The sequence below is a fragment of the Ceratotherium simum genome, chromosome 20 (genome assembly GCF_057802395.1).
Source record: "Ceratotherium simum simum isolate JZ-2026a chromosome 20, ASM5780239v1, whole genome shotgun sequence".
NCBI lineage: Eukaryota > Metazoa > Chordata > Mammalia > Perissodactyla > Rhinocerotidae > Ceratotherium > Ceratotherium simum.
In genome coordinates, this window is record NC_141919.1 from 13,950,518 (window position 1) to 13,977,973 (window position 27,456).

General features: G+C 33.7%; 1 protein-coding gene across 5 annotated transcripts in view; it reads right to left on the reverse strand.

The window, feature by feature from the left end:
- Positions 1-27,456, reverse strand: part of VPS13A (vacuolar protein sorting 13 homolog A) — a 252,521-nt gene that overhangs the window by 59,075 nt on the left and 165,990 nt on the right. For all 5 annotated transcript variants that reach the window (XM_087444443.1, XM_004439626.3, XM_087444444.1 and 2 more), the window contains exons 46-54: positions 25,853-25,956; positions 21,541-21,823; positions 17,901-18,296; positions 17,323-17,427; positions 17,059-17,205; positions 12,724-12,852; positions 12,165-12,298; positions 6,859-6,988; positions 72-304 (exon numbers count right to left, since the gene is read on the reverse strand). In XM_087444443.1, the coding sequence (XP_087300569.1) occupies positions 72-304; positions 6,859-6,988; positions 12,165-12,298; positions 12,724-12,852; positions 17,059-17,205; positions 17,323-17,427; positions 17,901-18,296; positions 21,541-21,823; positions 25,853-25,956 (1,661 nt within the window). The remainder of the gene's footprint in view (positions 1-71; positions 305-6,858; positions 6,989-12,164; positions 12,299-12,723; positions 12,853-17,058; positions 17,206-17,322; positions 17,428-17,900; positions 18,297-21,540; positions 21,824-25,852; positions 25,957-27,456) is intronic.

The following is a 27,456-nucleotide window of genomic DNA, read 5'->3' on the forward strand; positions in this document are numbered from 1 at the left end:
ATTTTACAATCACCATTCTTAATGATTAAGAACTGATCATTTAAATTTATCCAAATTTTAACGCATCTAACCTTGTAATGCCAATATAGGCTACTTCTTGCTTTGTGTAATTGTTGACGAGAGAAATTCCAACATCTTGTAATGCCAACACAATTTCTTGCTCTGCTAACTCTGCTTTCTCACTTTCATATGTCACTTTAAATACCCTTGGATCTTCAGTAAATAAAATAATGCGTTGTAAGCCTTCAAAGAATGAAACTAAATAAATGGTCTTTTTCCCCAAATTTATAGGTGTCATCATATCCTAAAACAAAACCATCAAAAAATAAAAAATTAGAGTTTTGTCCCAACCAATATGAAATCTAGATTCCACGTTTGAAAACTGAGAATAGTAATGGCACCTCCTTCACAGGGTTGAACAAACTAAATGAATTAATATTTGTGTGATATTTGGAAATTTACATAATTAAAATCATGTGATGTTAACTTCTGCCATTATTATTACGAAGTTATTAATCAAGAAGACAGGCCAATTGTTCTTTTAACATCTTAATAAAATCTAATTAGTCTCCCTCTGTAGGCTAATCAATAACACAAAGTATTATTTTCTCTGCTTTATTCTATGATTAATCAATGTGTTATATGTTAAAAGTTGTCCGGTCAGAAATTCATATTTCCTTACAGAGCTGAATCAATATGATAAAACATATCTGACACCTCAGTTGCATGCTCTACAAAGCATGGATATTCACCACAGGATTAATTCTGCAGGAAGCCCTTATATATAAGCATTGTGCTGATATCAGGGTCTTGAGGTTCAATGACAAGATAAATATACCAAATTCTAATAATTAACACTCATGAATTTCTAGTTAAGAGAATATTCTGATTAACAGAAAATTTTACCATACAGTACACATTCACGGTATAACCCACTGAAATTAAAAATTGGGGTTCTTCACATCAAATCAATATCTAGAAACAGTCATGTTACTTATAATACTTTCTAAAATAGAATATATATCACTAAAATTACATTGAGAAAGAAAATTAACTTATTCCCAAATAATTCTGAAGTCTTTCTAATATTTTGTAGATTTCAGGTTTATCTTTATAAACTTCACCATATGCAAAAGTACTAATCAACAGATCAAATAAATAAGAGTTTTATATTAAAATATTTTTTCCTGAATAAATCTAATAACCAGGAATAAAAAAAAGTTAACAGGTCAATTATAAGCAGCCTTCTCAAATACATCTAAAAAAAAAATACCTACACTGGACTCCATAAGAGCAACACTGGAAGACAATGGAAAAAGACCATCAATATCCTAAGAGAAAATAACTCTGAACCCAGAATTCCTTACTCAGCAAAAACATCCTTCAGTGAAGAAAAGTATACAAATAAAGATGCCTAAAGACAAATAAAAACTACTAAATTTCATCATCAATAGAGATTCACTGAAGGAAATTCTACAGGAGGAATCAAATACTGGCAAAAAGAAAGTGATCCAAGATGGAAGTCTGAAGCAAAAAAAGGAATGTTTTGCAAACAGAATAGCACCTATGTGGGAGAAAACATTTTATAAAATTCAATATCCAGTCATAATAAAAACTTTCAGCAAACAAAGGCTAGACGAGAAGTTCTTTAACCTTTTAACAAACTCTCCAAAAAAACCCCCCAAAACACCAAACTTTGGCAAAGATCATACTTAAAGGTGAAATACTGAAGGTATATAATTTAAGATCAGAAGTAAGGCAAAGATGTCTGTAAACATCACTTTTATTCAACAGTATATAGAGATCCTAGCCAGCCCAGTAAGGCAAAAAGAAATTAAAGATGAAAGGACTTGAAAAGGAGTATTATTTGTAAGTTTCATCATTGTCCATACAGAAAAATAAAAACCAAATAATCAATATTAATAAGAGAATTCAGTGAGTTTTCTGCACAAAAATCAATAAACAAAATGCCATTATACTCCCATATGCTAACAAGATTAATTTTAAAAAGACACCATGAGTTTCTGCTCTGGTAGTTGATGACTAGGTGGTCTTGGACCAACCCTTTTGCTAAGAAAAAAAAGCTGGACAAAAAACAAAAAGGAAAACACATGTTTGAAAAGACAGAAAAGCTGCTAAGCAAGTGAGAATTAATGGGGCCAAGATCTGAGAGAGAAAGAAAGCCAATAAAAGTGAACTTCGTATTTGGAGGCACTTTCTCCAAAAGTCAATTGCCAATTCTACAAGTAGAAGCAGACACTGAGAAATTAAGAAAATCAGAAAAATATTGGGTAGTTTCAAGGGAATGGAAGGACCAAATTTGGAGCGCAAGGCATACCAAAAAGAAGGGGTGAACAGCTTAGGCTTTCAGTTGAGTACCCAAAGGGCTAGGTGCCAGGGTAACCTGAAAATAGACTAGTTCTCACAAGGACTGAAGACCAGATTCGAATCATTTCAATCCCCATTTGGATTAAGGTAATCTCTCCCTAGACTAGCTGCCTGACAAGTGCAAAACCATATCTTCTCAAAAGATAGGGAACATCATACAGAGCCTCAAATTATCTCTGAAAATTTTCATCTACTACGCCCAGTGCACAGTCAAAAATAAACATGCATAAAGAATGGATTTGAGTGAAACCTAAGAAAAAAAAAGAGAAAATATAAAAATATCCACAAGAGATCTAAATATTGGAATTGTCAGATAGGCTTTAAAGTAGCTATGACTAATACATTCGAGGAATTATGTAACAAGATAGAGAATTCTGGAATAAAAATTTCTAGAATAGAAATTCTAGAAGTGATAATTTCAATAATTGAAATTAAGAACTCAATGTATGATTTTAAGAGCAGATTAGACATAGCAAGAGAAGTACAGTAAAAAGTAGGTCAGAAGAAAATATCCATACTGAAGGATGAAAAGTATGAAACGATGTAGAACACCATATAAAAGTCATAAGTGACACAGTGAAAAGGTCTAACATTTATGTAATGGTGGAGTCCTAAGGTGAAGAGAAAAAAAAGAAGTGCAAACCCTGAAATTTGACATCCAGCAAAAATACCCCACAAAAACAGGGTGAAATAAAGATATTTCCAGACAAACAAAAACAGATGGAGAACTCAACTGTAGAATCACACTAGAAAAATAGTTCAAGAGAATAAAAATGAACTCAAATGGAAACATGGAGACGCAGGCAGGAATGAAAAGTGGCAAAAAGGAGAAATAGTGGGTTAATTTAAATGGAACATTAATTATGGAAAACTGTAATAGTACTTCTTATGGGATTTAACATATATTTAGAAATAAAACATACAACAATAGTACATAAAATGGAAGGGGGTAAATGGAGTTAGGGAGTTCTAAAGTCCTTACACTACTGAAAGAGTGGTACAAGTACTAATTTACAGCAGGTTTTAACAAGTCAAGAATGCACGGCTTTAGGCTTCTCTTAGTGTGATGATGCTTATATGTCCCTTGCAGAAAATCTGTAAGCTATGTTCATCGGTTGTTACAAGAGATATTTGCTATTGTGGAGTAGTGCTTCTTAGGACAAAGTGGCTCATACACACCCAAATGAGCCTTGTTTCCTTAGAACAAAGCTGTCATTTGAGGTGACCAAAGAGAATACCTCCTAAACCGCTATGTGAAATGTCTGACGCTCCCTGTTGGCATGCTGTGTTTCCTGGCCTGTCTCCTCCTGAGTAGGCAGTTGCAGACTGTGTCCTATGATAGTTTTGTGAGTCTGAATGTTTGAGCCTAAAAGCATACTATAGAGGGCACTGCAATATTATATACTAATAAAAGGATCAACCTACCAGGAAGATATAACAACAATTCTAAATTGGTATCTACCTAATCATACAGTTTCAAAATATAAAAGCCAAAATTAACAAAACCAAAAGAGAAATGTATAAATCCATGATTATACTGGGAGATTTTAAACAGCACTCTCACAGTAACAAAACAAGCAAACAAAAAAATTAATCATAGAAGATTTAAACAACACAATTAACAAACTTGAACTGACATATACAGAACACTGTAACCAACAACTACAGAACACATACTCTTTTCAAATACACACCAAATATTTACAAAAACTGACCACATGCTGACTCACAAAGTCAATCTGAATAAATTTCAAAGGACTGAATCAGAGTATGTTCTCAGATCACAGTGGAATTAAGGTAGAAATCAACAAACATAACTAGAAAATTTCCATATTTTTTAAAAGTAATAAACTAAGTATCCATGAAACCAAAATATAAAAAATAAATCATAATGCAATTTAGAAAAATCTTGAACTAAAGGATAATAAACATAACATAAAATTTGTGAGATAAAACTAATGCTGGTTTTGGAGGGAAATTTGTGACTTTAAGTGACTTCAAATAAGAAGTGAAGAAATTCTGAAAAACAATGATATAGGTATTTCCTATGAACTCAATTGTGTCGCCCCCAAATTCATATGTTGAAGTCCCAACCTCCAATGTCACTGTATTTGGACATAGGGCCTTTATGGAGGCAATAAAGGTTAAGTGATGTAATAAGGGAGGGACTATGGCTCTGATCCAACAGGATTAGTATCCTTATAAGAGAGACCAGAGAGCTCTCTTGTTCTTTCTCTGCCATGTGAGGACATAGCAAGAAGGGAATCATCTGCAAGCCAGGAAGGGAGTCCTCACCGTGGTCACCAGAACCTAATCATGCTGGCACTCCAATCTCAGGCTTCCAGCCTCCAGAACTGTGAGAAATAAATTTCTGTTGTTTAAGCTATCCAGTCTAAGGTATTTTGTTATGGTAGCCCAAGCAGACTAACATAGTACCTACCTCAAGAGTTTAGAAAAAATTATCAAATTAAAACCAAAGAAAAATTAAAGAATATAATATAGATTAGAGCAGAAATTGGTGAAAATGAAAACAAATATATAAAAGAGATCATCAAAAGAGCAAAACAATGACTTTCTGACAGTAAACAAAACAAATAAAACTGATAAATCCTTAGCAAAACTTATTAAGGAAAAAGGAATGAAGGCACAAATAATCTATATCAGGAATAAAATAGAGAATCACTACAAAGATTAAAAAGATAATGATGGATATTATGAAAACCTTTATATCAATACATCAGAAAATTCAGATGAAATAAGCATTCTTAGAAAAACTCTTACCAAAATGACACAAGCATAAATAGAAAACTGAATTGTCCTATATATAATAACAAAATAGAATTCATAATTTAAAATCTTCCTACAAAGACAGCTGCAGGTTAAGATGGCTTAGCTTCACTGGTAAATTCTAGCAAACATTCAAGGAAGAAATCATACCAATCTTACATAACCTCTTTTAGAAAATAGGAAAATTGTACCTCCCAACATGTTTTAGAAGTCATCACGACTTCGATCTCAAAATCTGGTAAGGACATTACAAGGTAGGAAAGTTACAGGCCAACTTCTCTCATGAATACAAGCAAAAATCTTAAAACATTAGCAAGCCAATTCCAGAAATACAAGGTTAGTCTAATATTAAAAAAGCAACCATATAATTCATCCTCTCAAGTAAGATAAAGTCCAAATATCATATAATCATTTCAATAGATAAAAAATAAAAAGCATAAAAATTGATAAAAATTCGATACTCATTCATTTGTACATATAGACGCACACAACATTTTTACAAACTAAGAGTAGAAGGCAACTGCCTTAATTTGATACAGAGTATTTACCAAAAACAAAAAACCCTACAGTAAAGACATACTTAATTATGAAACATTCAGTTTCTCCTCTAAAATGGGAGTGAGAACCACTGGCCTAGTCACAGGAAGAAACAATAACTAGTGGTAAGAAAAAAGACATTGGAATAGGGGTCAAATTAAGATGAAATTTGAAAGACTAATAAAACAATTTCTGGAAGTCACTTAAAATGTTACTGGAAAATGTTTATACATAACTTTAATATTATAAAAAACAAATCAGCAATAGCTTCTCAGCCAGAAATAAATTTTTTAGTTAGTGGATGCCTAAATGTTCCTCAGAGAAGCTAAATTGACCTAAGGTGACTGTCAATGCAGAGAATATATCTGTTTATGAGGTGAATGCTGAAAGCACACCTCTAAGCACAGTTTACCCTTTATACATAATAGAAGCAAACAATGATGTAGACAAAATAAGAATTCTTTGATTTTTAAACATTTTTTGACTAAGTTAACAAAATAAGAATTCTTCGATTTTTAAACATTTTTTGACTAAGTTAACATTTGAATAATATTTTTAAAATCTTTGGTAGTTTTTTAGAAGCGTAGGCACAAAACAGGCCTTAAAACCAGCAAGGCTGAAACAGATACCTTTTAAAAAAAAAAAGAAAAGGCTGCTACTCAGCCACAAAAAAACGAGGAAATCTTGCCATTTTCGAAATAAGTCAGATGGAGAAAGACAATTACGGAATGACTGCGCTCATATGTGGAAGATAAACAAACAAACATAGATATGGAGAACAGATTGGTGATTACCAGAAGGCAGGGGGTGGGGGAAGGGTGATAGGGGTAAAGGGGCATATATTATGGTGACGGATGGAAACTAGACTTCCGATGGTGAACACAATGCAGTCTATACAGAACCCTAAATACAACAATGTACACCTGAAATGTATATAATGTTATCAACCAGTGTGACCTCAATTAACAAAAAGAAAGAAGAAAACAGGAATTCACTGGTTTTTTTATCTATTGTTATTGACATTTACAAGTAGTGAAAAAAAGTTTACTTATATTTTTATTCAAAAAATTTTAAAACAAAATCAACTATTGAAGAGGAAAAAAAAAAGGCTGCTGAGAACACCATAACAATCAATCCAGTACATACATCCTTTTGTGTTACTTCACCGTGGCTTTTTCCACATGTCCACTTCAGCTTTCTAGAGCCCACTGGATCAGCCCATGTATAAAATACTGCTTTTCCCGGAGGGAGGGAATCTTCTATTTCCCTGAGAGAACTGACATAAATAGTAAAAGTGTGCATTAAATTAAGTGCAAGTATATGAATATATAAAGAATCCAAAATAATACTTCATTAATTCTGAGTCCATTAATTGAAAGTTGTGATAGTTCTGATTGAGTAGACTGAAATTTTTTCCATAATCAATGAAAAAGAGGTTTTCTAAGAAAATAATGAGACTATTTCAAGGGAAATATATGTTCTACTTAGAAAATAAAAGTCTTCAGGTCTTTGAAACTACTTTGTCAACTTTCATTTTAATACAAATTAATTATGACAGAGAATTATTCCAATTACTTTATCTTACCTATACTAAATCTAAGAGAATTTAATTGGTAACCTTTTCCTAAGTATTTGTCTTACTCGGCAAAAACAATACAGCTCAATTATTTTCAAAAATCATAAGACATGAGATATAAATCTAAGAAATTCAATCAACGCACAAAATGATTGCCCGAAAGAAAAAAATTGGAGAAGTTACAAACCAAAGAAATAATAAAACATAACTTTTTTGAGCTGAAGAAGAAGCTGACTCTGCAGATGAAATGACTTCATTGGTTATTAGACAAAATTAATGAAAACAGAATATCATCCTAGACATCCTTTGTAAAAAAGAAAATAGAGAGAAAACTGCCTATAAACATCTAGGAAAATCAGTTACCCACAAAGAAACAAAAATACGACTGGTTTCACACTTTTCCATAATACTGAATGCCAGAAAACAATGGAGCAATGTCTACACAATTTTGAGGAAAAGAGGTTATGACTTAAAATTTTACGTCAAATTGTCATTAACTTGCAAGAGTAAAATACTTTCAAACAAGCAACAGCATAACAAACTCTTACTGAAAAACTAACTCAAAGACTTTTTCCAACCAAGCCAGATGTGATTCGAAATAGTTTTAAGAACTAGTGTGTAGAAATATTAAGCAACAAAACCAGTCAAATAAATCAACTTGTTATTAATATGTTATACAATAAATGCAAATGCCAGAGAAAGCCTTGAATAAACTTTTTTTTTTAAAGCTTCAGTGCATGGTTGTGCATCCTAGTTGTTAGTTTTTAGTTGTCTATGTGAGCTGCTGCCACAGTTTGACAACTGACAGATGGGTGATGTGGTTCCACAATCAGGAAATGAACCTGAATCTTAACCACTAGACCACCAGGGCTGGCTCTAAACATGTTTTCAAAAAACTAACCATTTAATATTAATCTGGGTCAAAAATCCCAAATTCATAAGAAACTGAGACCTTGGAAAGAGAAGTTCAAGAAAATGTAAAAGTTATTTCAAATTTTTCATGTGTAAGTTAGCAGATAACTATTTCATTCTCAAAATTTAAAACACATCAAAATCTTCAAGAACAAAAAAGTAATTATATAGAACAGGAACAGAATGTATATGTTCCAAATCATCATTAGAAAAAAAAAATCCATATTACAAAAAAAATATGGCAAGGAATCATAAATTTGCTTATTACAAGGATTACAAATGGGTTAAGGATTTTTATCAAAAGATAAACAGATTCTAACATAAAATTGAAAATAAAATTCTCAACAAAAGAGGAGTATTTAATTATAGAACATCTAAATGTGGAATATCATGCATTCATTAAAAATTGTGTTTTTGAAGCAAATTTACATGTTCACAATAGCTGTTAAAAATGAAATTAAGAAATATAGATAGCAATAGTAAAATAGTGTGAAAAGAAATGCATCAAAATGTTGACAGTGTTGGGATTCCAAGGATTATGGTTTTCTTTTCAGTTTTTCTACAGAATTTTAAAAATTAATTAACAGCTATTATTTTTATCTGCAGGAAACAACCATATTAACAACAAAAAAAGCCAAGGGAAAGCAGAGGAGACAAAAGACCTACAATCCGTATTTTTCCATAAAAAAATATCAAATGTAAATGTGTTGATCAGATAAATTTGGTTTAAAAATATTTAGAAATGCTTTCGAGTCATATAAATTTTAGTCTATTTAATTCACTGCAGAATATTCCTTATGAAAAAATTCATCTCAAATATACCTTAGGTAGGCAATGGGAATTCTAAAGAAAATAAAAACTAACCATAGTCCTCAGAATGTTAACTATGTATGTGTACATGTCTTAAACTCACAAGAAAATGACAACACAATGTGACAAACGCTTTAACCTACATATGCAAGGTGTAATAAAAAACTGGGTGTATAGATTAAGCTGGCGAGGGAAGGGATCACGTGGAAGTGTTTTTCTATCAGAAAGGAGCACCTATAAAGGTAAAAACACATGGAAGGACCCATAGCATTCAGGAAACAAAGACTTCATTTGGTCTGAAGGATAGAGAAAGAGTTAGGTAACAGAAAGATAAATGATTAGAAAGGTAGCCTAGAAACATATTTTGTTTTAAAAGAAATGGCAAGTCACTAAAGAATTTTAAACAGGAGAGAGCTATGATTATATTTAGTACTTTTGGAAACCTAACTCTGGTGGCAAATGGAGGATTTACTAGAGACAAGACTAGGGATATAGATCAAAAATCTACTCAAATAGATAAGAAATGTTGGGAGCCTGAACTGGGATAATGACAGGAGAGATTAAACAAGAGGATAAGATTTTTAAAAACTAGAGTTTAACTAATTGACGGGTGTGGTGAGGCAGAAGAAATCTAGGATGATAGGGGGTGACAGTGCCATTCACTGAGAGGAGGATATGGAAGAGGAGTAGTTTCTGTAGCATAAATAAGATCAGCTTTGAATCACTTTAGGTTCTTATGTGATACTTAGGAGGAGGTGGCAGCTTGAAACTTAAGAGAAGTCTACACTGGAGTAAAGATTTGGGGATCATCAGCACACAGAACTCTGGATTCAATATTCTTTTAAACCAAAGTTTCAGGTTCTTGATTTAATAACTACTTCTTCAAATAAATCTAAATTTAAATCCAGTGTGTAATTCTTGCAGACTATTTATTTTATAAATTTCCAGTAAGACTGTAATTTTTTTGTGTCAGAATTTCAACACAGGATCACATTCTAGTTTTTCCCTTATCCCTTACTTTTACAATTATAACAATGCAGTAGATAAGATTTCTAAACACTTTATGCCTGCACTCTTAATATAAAGAAAACTGCAAGGTCAAAGCCAAAGAAAAGACTGAGAAGTCTCTAGCTCAGCCTCAGCCAGGCTCAACCAGATGTCAGAGAACTAAGCTATGAGGCCCTACATCATCCACAGTACGTAAAGAATTAACTTAGCTCCTATGTATCTAGGATGTTACCAGCTATGCAGTATCCTTGAGAGAATCAAGAAAATAGTCACTCAAGTCATTTTCTGTAGGTCTTAATTCTGGGAACACTGGGAAAAGCTACTTGAAGTACATGGATTGAAGGGCATAGGAGAAAACATTTCTATTTGTTTTTGTCAGTTTTAATTAACCAATTTATTATTTTTGTAATATTAATTTCATAGTATTAATCCTAAAACATAGGCTTTCCTCTCTTTCAACATCTTCCACAGAAGAGAGAATTGATAGGCAAGGAGGAGTTCTAGGTGTTTGCTAGCCCAGCCTTGGGGTCCTCACTCAATGCCTATTTGATTTTAGTCAATGATCAGAAGTGTACATTCAGCAGTGGAAGGAAAGCATAAGTGCACTGATAAATATAGGCCCACTGACAAGTGACACATGAAAACAAACTAAAAAAGCAGACAAAATATACTCAAGACAGCTTGGGACCAATAAGTAGAGGAAGAAAATTACATAAACTGTAGTGGTACTAGGAGGATATTATATCACAGCAAATTGGAACAAATGATGTTAAGAGTAATCCTGAAATATCGAGATTTATTTATGGTCTTCAGAGAAGCTTAAAGATTTGCAGTCCTTTCCTACACACCTCAGCAAGAAGAAGGTATCTACTGTTTGAAAAAAATCTCGTTTCACTATTTACATTATGTTCATTAAAAATATGAAAAACTTCAAAAATAGACAAAATTCTTATGAAAACCCTGACATTTTCCTCACCAGATTCCACAACGATTAAGCTTTTGCCATACTTGCTTCAGTTCTTCCATTTTTCTTTTTTTGAAGCATTTAGAAGTAAATTGTATCACTAATCATCAGGGAAATGCAAATCAAAACTGTAATGAGATATCACCTTATACCTGTTAGAATGGCTACCATCAAAAAGACAAGAAAAGAAATAAGTGTTGGTGAGGATGTGGAGAAAAGGGAACCCTTGGTGCACTGTCGGTGGGAATGTAAACTGGTGCAGCCACTATGGAAAACAATATGGAGGTTCCTCAAAAAATTAAAAATAGAACGAGCATAGGATCCAGCAATTATACTTCTGGATATTTATCCAAAGAAAACAAAAACACTAACTCAAAAAGATATATATAGATATATATATATACACACGCGCACACACACACACTACATACATACATACAATTGAATATTATTCAGCCATAAAAAAGAAGGAAATCTTGCCATCTGCAACAATGTGGATAGACCTTGAGGGCATTATGCTAAGTGAAATAAGTCAGACAGAGAAAGACAAATCCTATATAATCTCACTTAGATGTGGAATCTAAAAAAAACAAAAAGGAAAACAACAACAAAAAACCCAAACACACAGATACAGAGAACAGATTGGTGGTTGCCAGAGGTAGGTGGTGGTGGGGTGGACAAAATGAGTGAAGGTGGTCAAAAGATACAACTTTCAGTTATAAAATAAATAAGTCATGGGGCTGTAATGTTTAGCATGGTGACTATAGTTAATAATACTGTACTATATATTTGAAAGTTGCTGAGAGTAAATCTTACAAGTTCTCATCACAAGAAAAAAAATTTGTAACTATGTTTGGTAATGGATGTTAACTAGACTTACTGTGGTGATTATTTCACAATATATACAAATATTAAATCATTATGTTGTACACTTGAAACTAATGTTACATGTCAATTATATCGCAATTAAAAAAAAAGTAAGTTATAGATATAGAGTCAGTTTTACCCCTAACACACTTCAGTATACTTTTTTTTTTTAATGAGGACATTGTTTTAACATAGCCACGATGCCATTATCAGTATTTATATGCTTAAGAAATCATCATAAAGTCAATGTCTCATCTAGACTCACCTAGACTCTGCTGAAACCAGGGGATATTGTATTTGTGATAATCTTCTTACCTTTGCTTGTACTGAACAATGTCATTCTTGGTGTGATTTATTAACAGGAATGTAGCTGCTCCATCATGATAATCTGAAAATGTAATAACTGTAGAATGCTCAGCCAAGTTAACTTCTGCTATAATACCTCCAAGCTAGAAAAAAGGAAAAGAAAATATTCTCTGTGATCATTTTCTAAAGAATATTAATAACATTTAATAATAAAACTATTCATAACTTAAAACATTGTTTTGATGATTTAGAAAGCAATTCAGGATTTTACACTGCATGTCTGGGAAATCATGAATCTCAATTATTGTATACAGATGGGTCAAATTCCATACGTGGTATATTCCAGTATTCTAATATTCTAGAAAATTATTCCAACTAATTTTCTGTGTAAGAATTTAATTGCTTTATGCCTCAGTTTCCTTTTAGTATTTTTTCCCTTTACAAAAAGAAATGTTTGTTCATTTTTGACGAAAGGAAAAAAAATCATCAGAGATGATTTTGATACAAAAAATAAAATACTAGTAAGTATATAGTAGCTTCTCTAATCACACACAAAAAAATCACTTACCTCATTATCTAGACGCAATAAAATACAATTTTCTTGCTTGTTAAAATGTATCTTTTTTGGAGGGCCTTCATTTCTTTCAACTTGAATCAGAAGTTTATTAGAAGCATCCTCAGGCCAAAAGGGGATACACTAAAATATTTATTACATTACATATATTTATTAAAAAAAAGATTTTATCCTAAAGACCTTTATCATTTTAATAAACCCATCAGAGTAGATTTAACCTTAAAATAAATCTCTTTCAACACTGCTCTGGTTATTGGGTTGCTTAGCTAAACAGCTCTAAATTGTCAACTCAGAAATGGTTCTTCACTTGTGTGCACTGAATACAAGCAGTAATGGGTACTAAGTTGCAGAACTATGCTAAGTACAGTGCTAGGGAGGAGACTTTAATGTAGTCCAAATCTAGAGAAGGGTTGAAAAATCAGCAAGTAAGTTGAGCTGACAGTTGGGAAGCAAGTGATCAGTTTAAAACAAGGGTACATTAGGTTACTAAAAATCATAATCTGGTTGTGGGCATCATTTGGTAATTAAGCAGTAGTCAAAGTACACACAAATGTTGAGTCAGGACACGTATTAAGTCCAGAGTCCTGGAAGTCTAACAAGAGTAAAAAAATAAAAGAAATATCCAAAGTTCAGAGTAGGCAATAGGCTCAAAATCTTAAGAAACAACCTAGACATAACTGATCTGGAAACCAAACTAAGGCAATAGGAGACGGTCAATGCACCCAGAAAGAAGACAGGACAAAAGGAGCTGGAAACAAAGTAAAGAGCTAAAAGAACAGGAATGGAGAAGAAGCCTTGTCTACAAACTATTAGGTAAACTCTGTCTGAGTGTGATAGTCCCTGACTAGACTAGTGACTTCACATATTTCAGTGAGACTGTTCAGGTGTGATACTTGATGATCACTATAGGACCTAGGGATAATGCAGCAGTACCTGGGTTTTAGAATCAAGTGCCTTAGCTTGTTAAAGTCAGTTTTATTCAACTTATGGTAGATAATTAATGGAACTAGACATGGGACATGGTTAAGGCTGTAAGAAGAATGTTTCCACTCAGGTCTTCTTGCAACCTAGCAGGAACTTACCTGGGAGAGTCAAAACAGCAGCAATACTAATCCAAGCATATTTCCCACAAGGAACTGAGAAGACTAAAAGTGATGTGCTCTTTGAACATCCCCAAGCCTGCTATTTCCTGGTAGCCTTGGCTTAAAAAATGTATGTTTTATATTTAGTAATATATGCCATATCTTTTTAAAGAGTTATGTGCTCGACCTCTTGAGACTAGTGAAAGGGCTAAAGTACTTGTTTTTTGTACCAGGAAAACAGAGATATAGGTAAGTTTAAGAAATCAACATAGGTAATAAGCATGAGTATGCATCTTAAGTGAAGGTTGACCACGATAAGCCAAAATTAAAATGTAAAAATTTTAAACTAGCAAAAGAATATTTATCTTAAGAAAAGCTGAAATTGAAAACAAAAAGAAGCAGAGAAAAAAAATAAAAAGTTGTTATGCAGTTATAATTACAATTAACATAAATATAAATTAACAGTTGAAAGACAGAGACTAAATATAAGACCCAGCAACATTATCTGCAATAGACACACAAATCTTACAACAGTTACAAAGAGGTGTTGTAAATAAAAGTATGGAAAAAAATATACCTAGAAAATATACAAAGCAAAGCGAAGCTAGAGTCGTAATCTTAGCATCCAGATACACAGAGAGCTCTACATCCAACAAACCAAGAACTTGCAGACTTAATGAGCACATACAGAATATGTGCAAAAATAAATGATCATTCAACAAATATTTATTGAGAGTCTATTACATTTAATCACCGTTCAAAACTCACAAACAGCTCTCCATTTCACTCAGAGCAAAAGCTAATACCCTTGCAATGGCTCACAAAGTTCTGCATGATTACCCTTCATCACTGTTGTGCCTGTTCTCTACTACTTTTCCCTCTCCAGAAATGTTGGCCTCTTTTGCTATCCCTCAAACATGCCAAATATTCTCCACTTTAGGGCACCTACCCTGGCTAACCCTTCTTGTCTCTAATGCTCTTTCCCCAGATATCCACATTGCTGAGGAGTTTAGCTTCTGGCTAAAAACTTATGTGTAATTTTCTAGGTCAGACCATAGGCAATTACAAAGGCTTTATATGGCAGGCCTCACAGGGCAAAGCTGCCCTTCCCATACCAGACTAGGTACATACCCAGCGCATTGCAGTCTCAAGGACTCAGCTCCCACCTCCAGCCATGCTCTTACACATATCGGCATTCCTACCCCAGGCACTTCCATTCAGAGGTCTCTTAATCAGGGCTCTTGGCAGAGGCCTTCCTCAGGAACCTCTGCAAGACCTCTTTATCAAGGAAAGAGAGGAAACCTTGAAGACACTTCTTCTCCACTCTGCCTCAGTGCCTCAGTACACTCTTAGCCCTTCTCCCTTGTCATCTCCCACCCGCAGGTCCATAAAACTACAAGAGCCTTTTGTTCAGGGCTCTCCTGAGAGTGACACAATCCCCACGTCTATGCTGATTCACCTGACCCCTAACGGATGCTGTTCCAGAGGAAAAATGGAATGGGGGGAGTTGGTGCTTTTTCCAGTTTAGTCTCTTGCTTATACTATCTTAGTAAGTGATTAAAGATAAGATTGACTGTTGCTTTCATTTTGGCTTGTTGTCTTAATCAGCTACTCCAACACCTGGCAGCTCAGCTCCAGCTCAGCTGAGCTCTTGACAATTACTACCTCTCACATTTCCTTTAATTCTGTTTAAAGGTGACCTCAATGAGTCCTATCCTTGACCACCTTATGTAAAATTATAGCTCATCCTTTGCTCATTAGAGCTCTTAATACCTCATAGCCTGTCTTATTTCCTTTTCCCCCATTAGATTTATCATCTTTAAACATACTATATATTTTACTAATTGATTATGATATTATTAATCTAATGTTTCCCTACAACTTCACTGAAATGTAAACTACATGAGGACAGGGACTTATGGTTTTGTTAACAGATGTATCACAAGGCATATAAGGAGTACACAACAAATATTCATTGAAAGAATGAATGAACAGGCAGACTTGAAAAAAGGTAGAACTTCTGGAAATAGGAAATATAATTATTCATATAAAAACCTCAGTTGAAGGTTTAAACAGCTGTTTAGACACAGTAAAAATGAAAATTTATGAAAGCTATATATGTAGAATTTATCCAGAACACAGCAAAGAAAGTTACAGAGATGGAAAATATAAAAAAGATTTTAAGACACACAGAAGATAGAATATGAAGATCTAAAATATGTCTGATTAAAGGCCCAAAAGGAGAAACTTGAAGAATAAAGGAGAGGTAATATTTAAAGAGACAACAGCTGTAAATTTTACAGAAAGTATGAAATACATGAATCCACAGATCTAGGAGTAAAGCATCTCAAGCAGGATATATAAAAGGAATCACGTGTAGACAAATAGTAGTGTGACTACATAACATCAAAGACAAGAAGAAGATCATAAAGGCAGCTAAGGAGAAAAGAAAGATGACTTCCAAAGAAAGGACAGAATCACAGCAGAATTTTAAACAAAAATGGAAGCCAGAAAACAGTGAAGCAAAATCTAGAACATGTTGATAAAAAATAGAATTGATTATCAAGAAAAATTATCATAAAAGACAGATGATGATAAAAACTTCTACAGATAAACACAAACTGATGGTCTTTACCTCCAAAACCTGCTCTAAAGGAAATTCTAAAGGATGTACATCAAGAAGAATGATTCTAGAAGAATGGTTTAAAAGAAGGTACAGTGAATAAAAATAGCAAATGCTTCTCCTACAATCCTAACATATTTAGAACAAAACTTCTTCAAAAGTATCAATCTCAGGTAGTCTTTCAGAAAGCTCTTATCCACAGGTCTAATAGCTGAAGATGGAATAGAATCAAAACTTCACTCCTAAATCACTAGCACCTTCTTAAAATAACTGGTTTAACCCACACTACAAAGGTATTCCTAACAGCTTCCCAGAGACAATAAATCATTTCCTTCTCTTTGCTGCATTTATACCTATCTAGTCTTCTATTGCTGTATTTATCCCTATTTGGTTAGTAATTGTTAATGTCTACCTCCTTTATCAAGTAATGCATTCTTAGACGGCAAGGTTTGGTTTTTAATAATTAAATATCTAGAGGCTGGTACAAATAAATAATAAATGTTCACAGAACTGAAACAAAATGGGAGAAGGGGGAGTTAAAACATTACATAGTGATTTCAGGTACCTAACTTAAAGGAAAAATGAAAATCCAAAGAGGTACATTTTTGAAATTCATCTACCCACCTGCTCTAAATCAAGAGAGAACCATTTATCACTTCCCTCTTCAGCCACTGATATACGATATTTGCTTTTGTTTTCAATCATATAAAAAGGGGTAAATGTCACAATTCTGGTAATGTTAAAACTGCTGAGGTATATAGTGACACCAACCTAAGGAAAAAAATATTAACATTTCAAAAACTGTTACATTCTTATAACATCCTTATAAAAATTAGTCAATAGACACAGTTTAATAAAAGTTTCTTGATGAGCATAGAATGAACTCACTTGATATTCTATTTTCAGGCCTTTACATTTGACAGCTCCATGACTACCAACGGTATCAATTGAAAACTGATCTGACAATTCACTATCAGTTACCATAAGCTGAACCTAGGAAAAAATATGTCAAATATATTACAATTTAGGTACCTTTTAAAATTCCTACCTAAATTGACAATATTTTTGCTTTTTAGAATAAACTAATATTATATTGTTAACTGCACTAAACCGTTCCCAATGTTAAATTCTCATATTTTTTTTTGGTGAGAAAGATTGTCCCTGAGCTAACATCTGTGCCAACCTTCCTCTACCCTGTATGTGGGACGCTGCCACAGCATGTTGACGAGTGGTGTGCAGGGCCACGCCCGAGATCCAAACCTGCGAACTCTGGGCTGCCGAAGCGGAGTGTGTGAACTTAACCACTGTGCCACTGGGCCGGCCCCTAAATTCTAATCTTTTCAACCTCAAATATTTAATATATGTTATTTCTACCTGTTTCATAATATTTTATTTTTCAAAACTCTAAAAAACTAAAAAAGTAATAAATAGCTAAAGAAAAATGAAAGTTAAAAAGCTTTACATACCTTATTGTTATTAAAAAAGTGCTTTGGCTGAAAAGAAAAGAGAACTGGCTTTTTATAATTAGGTGGATGCTTTCGATGAATTCCATCTGCTTTATACTGTAACATTCGACCAGTTTTATTGACCATCCAATAAGGACTATGAAATGCCACAACTGTCTGGCCAGTATTATAAGTCACATGGATAGCAATATCTAAATCAGTCTTTTCTAATTCTGTAACACAGGTAAAAGTGATGAAACTAATATCTTGCTGATTAGATTTTACATGATATTCACTTTTCCAGTCATGATTAAGATAGTCAAGTAATTTTAAATGTAGCTTGGCTTTATCCAACTCCACAGTACAAATCTGGGCTGAATGTCCTTCGTTTAGAGTAAAAACTCTATGTTCAATCCCCTGCAATAAAAAAATACAATAAATTTTTAAATGTTCCAGAATAATACGCCAAAAAATTCTATTTAATGATTCCAAATGCTATACAAAATGCTTTTGAAATACCTCCATCAAAACAAGTGAGAAGACTTATATTCAAGTTCCAACTCTGCCAACTGTACAAACTTCTAAAAATTATTTGAGATTTGAGTTATTCTATTTGTGAAATGGTTTAAGTCATCTACTTCAAAGGACTATTGTGAGGATAAAATTAAATAACAATATGAAACTCCCACTGGAACTAATAAACATTATAAAACACTGTAATTAGTAAAACATTAAAAAAAAAATCTTATCCACTAGTGATTTTAGTTTTGAAAAACTACAACATAATGAAAAATGTATGAGAAAATTTATGGTAATCCAAAAAAGCAATCCCTACTAACTCTGATTCTTGATTTTTAACAATCCCTCATCACTCATTTCTAATCACTGTTTATACTGCACCTTATGTGTCTCTCTGAACTGTTCATTTTCTCCACCCACACTTCCATTACCTAAGTTCATGTCACTGTGACTTCTCACTTGAAGAGTCTCTTAACTGCTATTGTCCCCTCTAAGCCCTTCTCCATACCACAGCTAAACTGTCATTCTAAAAATTAATCATATCCTCTGGAAACTAGCAAACAGAATGTGATCCCTAAAAGCATCAAATTAAAAGTCCTATGAGAATGGGACATAGACAGTACATCTGGATATCTCACCAGTCTTTCCAGCATCTCTAATCTGGTTCCTTCCTGTTGTTATAACATAGGAATCTCTTCATCTTAAGATTTTAAATTACTTAAAGCAAAAATAATATGTTACTGACACTGGACATGTTAATTAATATTTCACAAAATAGAATAGTAGTGGTGGTGGTGTGGGAGAGGTAAATAAATGGCAACCATGTGCCTGTGAGGCACTGTGCTAAGTCTTTTACATACTGTATCTAATTTTATTTTCCCCATATCCCATTCATGCAAGTTTTATACTGTCCTCATTTTATAGACTAAGGCAAATGATTTAAAAAGATAATATAACTTGCCTAAAGACATAAACCTAGTTAAGTAATCGAACTAGGACTCAATCTCAAGTCTGACAGTGAAGTACAAATTCATAACCACTACATCTGCCAAACATATGCAAAAAGACATTTTTTTTTTTCATAAATTTTTTTTTTTTTGGTGAGGAAGATCAGCCCTGAGCTAACATCCGTGCTAATCCTCCTCTTTTTTGCTGAGGAAGACCGGCTCTGAGCTAACATCTATTGCCAATCCTCCTCCTTTTTCCCCCCCCCAAAGCCCCAGTAGATAGTTGTATGTCATAGTTGCACATCCTTCTAGTTGCTGCACATGGGACATGGCTTCAGCATGGCTGAAGAAGCAGTGCGTTGGTGCGTGCCAGGGATCCGAACCCGGGCCGCCAGTAGCGGAGCACGTGCACTTAACCACTAAGCCATGGGGCCGGCCCGAAAAAAAATTCTTAAACCACATATACGTTAAATTCTTCCCTCCCTCCCCAAAAATTTATCAGAAAACTGTAAACATATGTAAATCCTAATAATTAATAGACTATAATAAAAGCAATAACCAGTAGACTACAATAAAGAACTACTTTCTTATATCTGATAAGCACGGCAAATGGAATATTTACTTAAAATCTTAAGACGAAGAGATTCCTGTTATAATAAAAGGAAGGAATCACATGTAATCTGTTAAAGAGTATTTAAAACAAAAAGTATCTTTATAGGGCATAAAATCCTTTTAGAGAACTACCACTAATATAATATAATATAATGTAATGTAATACAATATAATATACTAATAAAATGATGAAGCAGGTTTTTTTCCATTTAAGTCTAGTACTTGAATATTATTTTAATACTAATTGTCATACTTGTTTCAAAAGTTAGTATCCATCTTTTAAATATATGATATACGAAATATACACGAATGGAAAAAATTTAAAAATATACATTCTAAAACTGAAATGAAATCCATCTGAAGTGCTACCTTCAGATGATGTGATTATAGCCAATTTTTATTATCTCTATTTTCTGAATTTTCTAATAGGAATATATATTACCTTCATAAATGATTTTTAAAATGGCATATAACATTTGTGTGTGTAATTAGTAGCCAGATTTCTAAGGTGAATCAATGGAAAAAAATTTTTTTTTTTTTTGTGAGGAAGATCTGCCCTGAGCTAACATCCACGCCAATCTTTCTCTTTTTGCTGAGGAAGACCAGCCCTGAGCTAACATCTATTGCCAATCCTCCTCCTTTTTTTCCCTTTTTCTCCCCACGGCCCCAGCAGATAGTTGTACGTCATAGTTGCACATCCTTCCAGTTGCTGTATGTGGGATACTGCCTCAGCATGGCTGGACAAGCGGTGCATCAGTGCGCACCCAGGATCCGAACCCGGGCCGCCAGCAGCGGAGCATGTGCACTTAACCGCCAAGCCGCAGGGCCGGCCCCGGAAAAAATTTTTTTAAATCCTCCTTTTAGAAAACACCAATTTGCAAAGGTACATGCACCCCTGTGTTCACTGCAGCCTTATTCACAATAGCCAAGACTTGGAAGCAACCTAAGTGCCCATCAAGGGACGAATGGATAAAGAAGCTGTGGTATATATACACAATGGAATACTACTCAGCCATAAGAAACGACGAAATCCAGCCATTTGTGACAACATGGATGGACATTGAGGGTATAATGCAAAGTGAAATAAGTCAGAGGGAGAAGGCCAAATACCGTATGATTTCCTTCATTAAGTAGTAGATAATAACAACAATAAACAAACACATAGGGACAGAGATTGGATTGGTGGTTACCAGAGGGGAAGGGGGGAGGGTGGAGGGTGAAAGGGATAATTCGGTACATGTGTGTGGTGATGGGTTGTAATTAGTATTTTGGTGGTGAACATGATGTAGTCCATGCAGAAATAGAAGTACAATGATGTACACCTGAAATTTTTGCAATGTTATAAACCAATGTTACTGCAATAAAAAAAAAAAAATAATGAAAAAAAAAAAATAAAAATAAATCCTCCTTTTAAACAACATGATTAAGACATTTGTTTTCCATCTGAAGAATATCTGTACTACCTGTTCACCGGTACCATAATTTTTATTAGACCTTTAAAACATCATTTTACTATTCATAATTTTAAATAACTAAAGCTACAAAATCAAAGATAGGAAGGCATTTAAAAAATTCCAGAATACCTCTACATAATAAGCAATTTTATAAGGAAGAAGATTTTGGAGTAGGATAGGTGGCCATAGATGCATTATGTATGGTAAGTCCCAACCATCTTCTGAATATACTGACAGAGATGTCAAGTTATCTTTTTCTGGGACAATATTAATGATAAATGGTTTCTTTGATGGGTTGATAGGTCTACATTTCTTCTTTAGAAAAGTGCCATCATTTTTTATGATTTCTTCAAAGTCAATTCCTTCACACATTTGATAGTCCTCATCTTCTGGCTTCAGAAAAAGGAGTGATCTGCATAAAAGATTAAACAATATGCTTTAAAGATTTTTTTATTTATTCATTTTTTTCCCCCCAAAGCCCCAGCAGATAGTTGTATGTCATAGGTTCGCATCCTTCTAGTTGCTGTACGTGGGACTCGGCCTCGGGTTGGACGGAGAAGTGGTGCCTTGGGGCGTGCCCGGGATCCGAACCCGGGCCGCCAGCATCAGAGCGCGCGCACTTAACCGCTAAGCCACGGAGCCAGCCCTAAACAATATGCTTTAAAAAACATATATTAAATTATATGATTATAGCTTTAGAATAATGAAATCACCTTCCTCCATACTAGTGTAATAAATTTTTATATTTTCACATTCTTCTTAGAGATAGGTAAGATAGAGAGCTGGATAGATATTTTCACCTTAACTTTCTGGAAACTAATCAAGTTATTTGGCTTTTAAGAGAATACTTCCTTATAAATTTACTGTCTTAGAAGTATGTTTATAAGATAATAGCTGGTTTCTTACAGAAAAGACATAATCACATAGGTCATATATGCAAAGCTAACATATACAACTATCTGTAACTTGTACATTTAACTTAAAAATGTCAGCTTTCTTGGATATGTGGGCCTAACAGGAAGTACATGTCACAATGGAGCTCACGAACCAAAAAGATATTTCTTTTGAAAAATTAATCACCAGCTTCTCAAGGTTAATCAAACTAAGCTCTCAATATGTACTTAACTTGATTGAAACATTGTATATAGTTGCAGAAGAGGTTGAAGACAGTGACAAAATCATTGGGCGTTACATATGATTAATCCTTATATTTAAATATCATATTCTTCATTTACATTTCAACTATATTTTAGGTTTAATAATTTTTAAACCTAAGCTGTGTCCAAGTATAAACACTTTAGAAATATTTTTATATTTGTAAAACTCATCACTTATGATTGTGATACTATCCCTTACAGATGAACAACTGTCAATGCTACCTCCAGCTCTGATTATTTTCCTAAGCTCTAGTCCTAAAATTTTAAATATCTACTACATATTTTTGTAATGATGTCTGATAGTGCCTTATGCTAAATTGAACTCTGAACCCTACATACCCACTTCTCTGTGTGTCCTTTTACAGGAACTTCCAGTTACTGGCAATCTGGACTATGAAATATTAGACTCTTTTGTCTCCCCTGACACACACATAGACATAATTATCTGTCAAATCAGTTTTCAGATTTAGCCTATTCTCTCTGTAATTTTCATTCTCTTTTCCATTCTTACTTCTAATACTTAAAAACTTAATTTTCTCTAAATTAAACTAATGACAATACACTCATCCAGATTATCAAAACATTTATTTGGATCTACTATTTACCAATGGGAAGGTAAAACTGGAAATGAACAAATGAGTCAGTCATTCTTTCTCTTAAAGAGACCCCAATAAGGTGGGAAATCTAATGTTAAAAGATAACTACTGCACTGCAATGGACACTAAAAAACACAGCAGACTGAGGGCATGAGAGTGTAGTTAAGTCTAGACTGGCCACAGAGTGTTCTGTAGAGGTGATAATTTTCCCAAAAAGCTTTGTTCTGAAGAAAAGACTAGAATTAGAGAAATATGCAAAGTTAAAGCAAAGTTTAAGAAAAGAACGAGGAGGGTTGGTCGGCCTGGTGGCATAGTTGTTCAGTTCGTGTGCTCTGCTTTGGCAGTCCAGGGTTCGAATCCCGGGCACGGACATACGCACCGCTCATCAAGCCATGCTGTGGTGGCATCCCATATGCAAAATAGAGGAAGATGGGCACAGATGTTAGCTCAGGGCTAATCTTCCTCAGCAAAAAAAAAAAGGATGATTGGCCAGGGATGTTAGCTCAGAGCCGATCTTCCTCACCAAAAAAAAAAGAAGAAGAAGAAGAAGAAGAAGAAACGAATGAGAAAAAAACATTAGAGAAAAATGATCAATGACAAGAGGTTCTAAACAAGAAGAGCTGATGGAGTGAATGGTCTTGAAAAAGAACACTGAATGTTTTGAGAGAGGAAAGAAGAAACATGATATTAAAGATGAAGATAAAATTTATATAAATGAGGGCAAGAAAATGAGGGAGCAACTACCTCAATGTGAACTTAAACTATCTTTCAAATTTTAATTTTCAACATGCACATTACACTCTAACCAAATTCCAAGTGTTTTTTATAGACCTATACAAACCCTGTGCTTTCATGCCTCTTTATCTTTGCTCATGCAAGTCCTTCCACTTAAGATTGCCCTTTTCTGCTAATCTCCACATTACTATATTTTACCTATAATTCATATACCTTGCCCAGAAGTCAGTCATTAATCCCTTTGTTTTCCATAGTTTTCTGCAACTATAACTCTTTTTGTAACTCTTTACAACCCATTGTTTTCTATTTTCTCTATTTACATAATATATCAGTCTCTCAAGAGGAATAGTGATGCCAATTCACCTTGGTATCACATAGTAGTGCATTACAACAATAAAACACTTGATAAATGAAATTAAAGAATTTAATGAATTACATGAATTAAATTTAAGAATCGGTATATTTAAATTACATAGGGCAAGATAGCCATTTGTTAATTTAAGACTTCATATCTTAAATATAAGTGTACCTATATCTAAGCACTGGATTAGAAATAGTACCTAATGTGAAATCCAAGCCAGTTAGTCACTAATAATTTTAATTAAGATTAACTTCCATGTAACAAATTAAACATTAAACAATAAAACATTCATTAGGGTGAACAGGTCTACTACCTGAAAATATGTGCCTAAAACATGATAGATTGTCTTTTAAGCATTAGGGATGCAATCTTGAACTCCCAGGCATCGGTGGGAATGAATAGAGGCAGGGGACATTTAAGCACTGCTTGTAATTTTGCCTCCATCTTTCTGAAGCATAGGTCTAAGTGTCCGTGTCTAGTGTGTATTCTGAAACAGTACTTAACAAATTACGATGCTTATGAGCTAGCCCATCATAAGTAATTTGTTACAATTTTAATAATCCTTTCTTTTTTTTTTTTTTTTTTATAATTTTATTTATTTATGTTTCCCCCAAAGCCCCAGTAGATAGTTGTATGTCATAGTTGCACATCCTTCTAGTTGCTGTATGCGGGACGCGGCCTCAGCATGGCCAGAGAAGCGGTGCGTCGGTGCGCGCCCGGGATCCGAACCCGGGCTGCCAGCAGCGGGGCGCGCGCACTTAACCGCTAAGCCACGGGGCCGGCCCATTTAATAATCCTTTCTTAATACATAGAAAATTTTATATCAAGTTTAATTACTTTAAATATTTAAGATCAACATACTATACATCTCTATTTACCATTACAATTTTATCTCTGAACAATAAACAAATATGTAGATAAAAAGATAAAATATTTTATGTTTTCTAAAGGAATTTCAAAACCTTTGAAAAGTAAAAATCACTTGATAAGTGTATGTAAAACCAGAATCATGCTCAATTAGACATTTCTTAAAAAATCATGAATATATATGATTATGGTTATGATGGCTATATTGCAAGCATGTAATAACTGTATTTCCAAATTACAAATAATTTATATGGTATAAATTAAATACGATAAATTAAATGATATTTCTTGATATTTTTTTTGTGAGGAAGATTAGCCCTGAGCTAACAGCCGATGCCAATCCTCCTCTTTTTGCTGAGAAAGACTGGCCCTGGGCTAACACTCATGCCCATCTTCCTCTACTTTATATGGGATGCCACCACAGCATGGCTTGACAAGCAGTGCATCGGTGCACGCCCGGGACCCAAACCTGCGAACCCTGGGTCGCTGAAGCAGAATGTGTGCACTTAACCACTGCACCACCGGGCTGGCCCCTAAATGATATTTCTTAAAAAAAAAAACAAAAACCTTGTAAGTACCCTGAAACTTAAATAAGTTAGATGAGATGACATATTAATAGGATAGATTTAATCAAAGTTTAATAATTTAAAGACATCTTTATCAAATTAGAAACTAAAAAATTTGATAAGAGATCTTAGAGCAAACAAAAAAAGAAAAAAAATCACCGGTAAAATGTTAATGGTATGTTGAATTCATTTCCAGGTGAAGCCGTTCCCAATGAAGCGTCTCCTCCATAAACAGAAAGCGGGATTGAAAAATGGTTTCTAATCTGGGAAATAAAAACAAATAATATTTATTATCATTAAGAATCTAAAGACATTTAAAAAATATTCCATCCAAATATCACAACAAAGGAACTATGAGGCAATATTTACCTTGTTTGTATAAATTAGAAAAGAAACAAACATGCAATTACAGTTATGCACTGCATAACGATGTTTTGGTCAACAGCGGAGCATATATGATGGCAGTCCCATAAGATTAGTACTATATAATGATAGCATAAGATAGGACTATATAATATAATTGCCTGACGCATTTCTCAGAATGTATCCCCATCGTTAAGTGATGCATGATTTTATTGATCCTAGAAAGTACAAGAAAAGATTCCATAGTTTTATAGAAAAGGAATCTCAAAAACCAAACTTCAAAAATCCTAGAAGAAAATAAGATAATATCTTCTTGATCTTGAGATAAGGAATAACTTCTTTAGACAAAAATAGTAGGAAAAAAATCACAGGAAAATATATTACATCAAAATTTTAAATGTCTATATGACAAAGGTAAAAAACAAGCCACAAGCTGGGAAATGTCTACCTTTTTACATCACTGTTGCATGCCACTCACTGGATGAGATACTCAACATTGAGAGAGTGTATGGAGAGTATCTCATCCAATGAGTAGCATACAACAGCAATGTAAAAGGTAATATAATTTTGATTAATATTTATTATCAGATAAACCACCAAACACTTTACCTTTCGGATGGATAAAAACAAATTGGTTAGTAAAACCATTTTCTTACTGTAATCTTTCTGTATCTTATTAAAATCTTTCTATTTAAAAAAAAATCATACCAAAATGTAAAACATGCTAAGTAAGAAGAATTGTTAAATGGATAACCTTAACTATACTATATTTTACTTCTAGATAAATTGTTTGTTCTACCCCTTTGAAGCAACAGAAATAACATTTTCATTTCTATAAATAGTACCTCTAAGAAATTTAAAATTAATGTTTAACTATTTAATGACATTTAACAATAAATCAATAATAATGACAGCAGCCCAACATCTTTTAAAACAATTACTTGTAAATCAGAAAATAAGAGAAGGAATTTCTGTTTTCAGCCATGATAGGGACCAGATAAACTTTCCCAACCTAAACAACTAAAACACAGGGGAAAAAATACACATTAAACAATGGTTTTCAGATATTAGGCAACAGGCAGCACAAAAAAGAACAAAAAGAAACCCCACTAAGATAAGCCGTAAGATTGCTCCATCTTGCTGCCTGGTGAGTTTCTAGGCTAGTATGTGGGGAAGGAGAAGTCAAACAGAGCCCAGTCTGCCTAAGTCAAAGAGAGCTATGAGTATTTCAGGAAGCCAGTGTGACTTAAATTCACAGCACACTGTATGGGAGTGGAGAGAGCTGCATGGAGAGGAAAGAGTTGCAGAGAGAGAACCCCTGAGATGTAAGAGTGTCCCCTGTTCCCAAGACTTCAGTTCAGTATTGATCAGCACATGCACACGAGTAAGAACTATCTAAG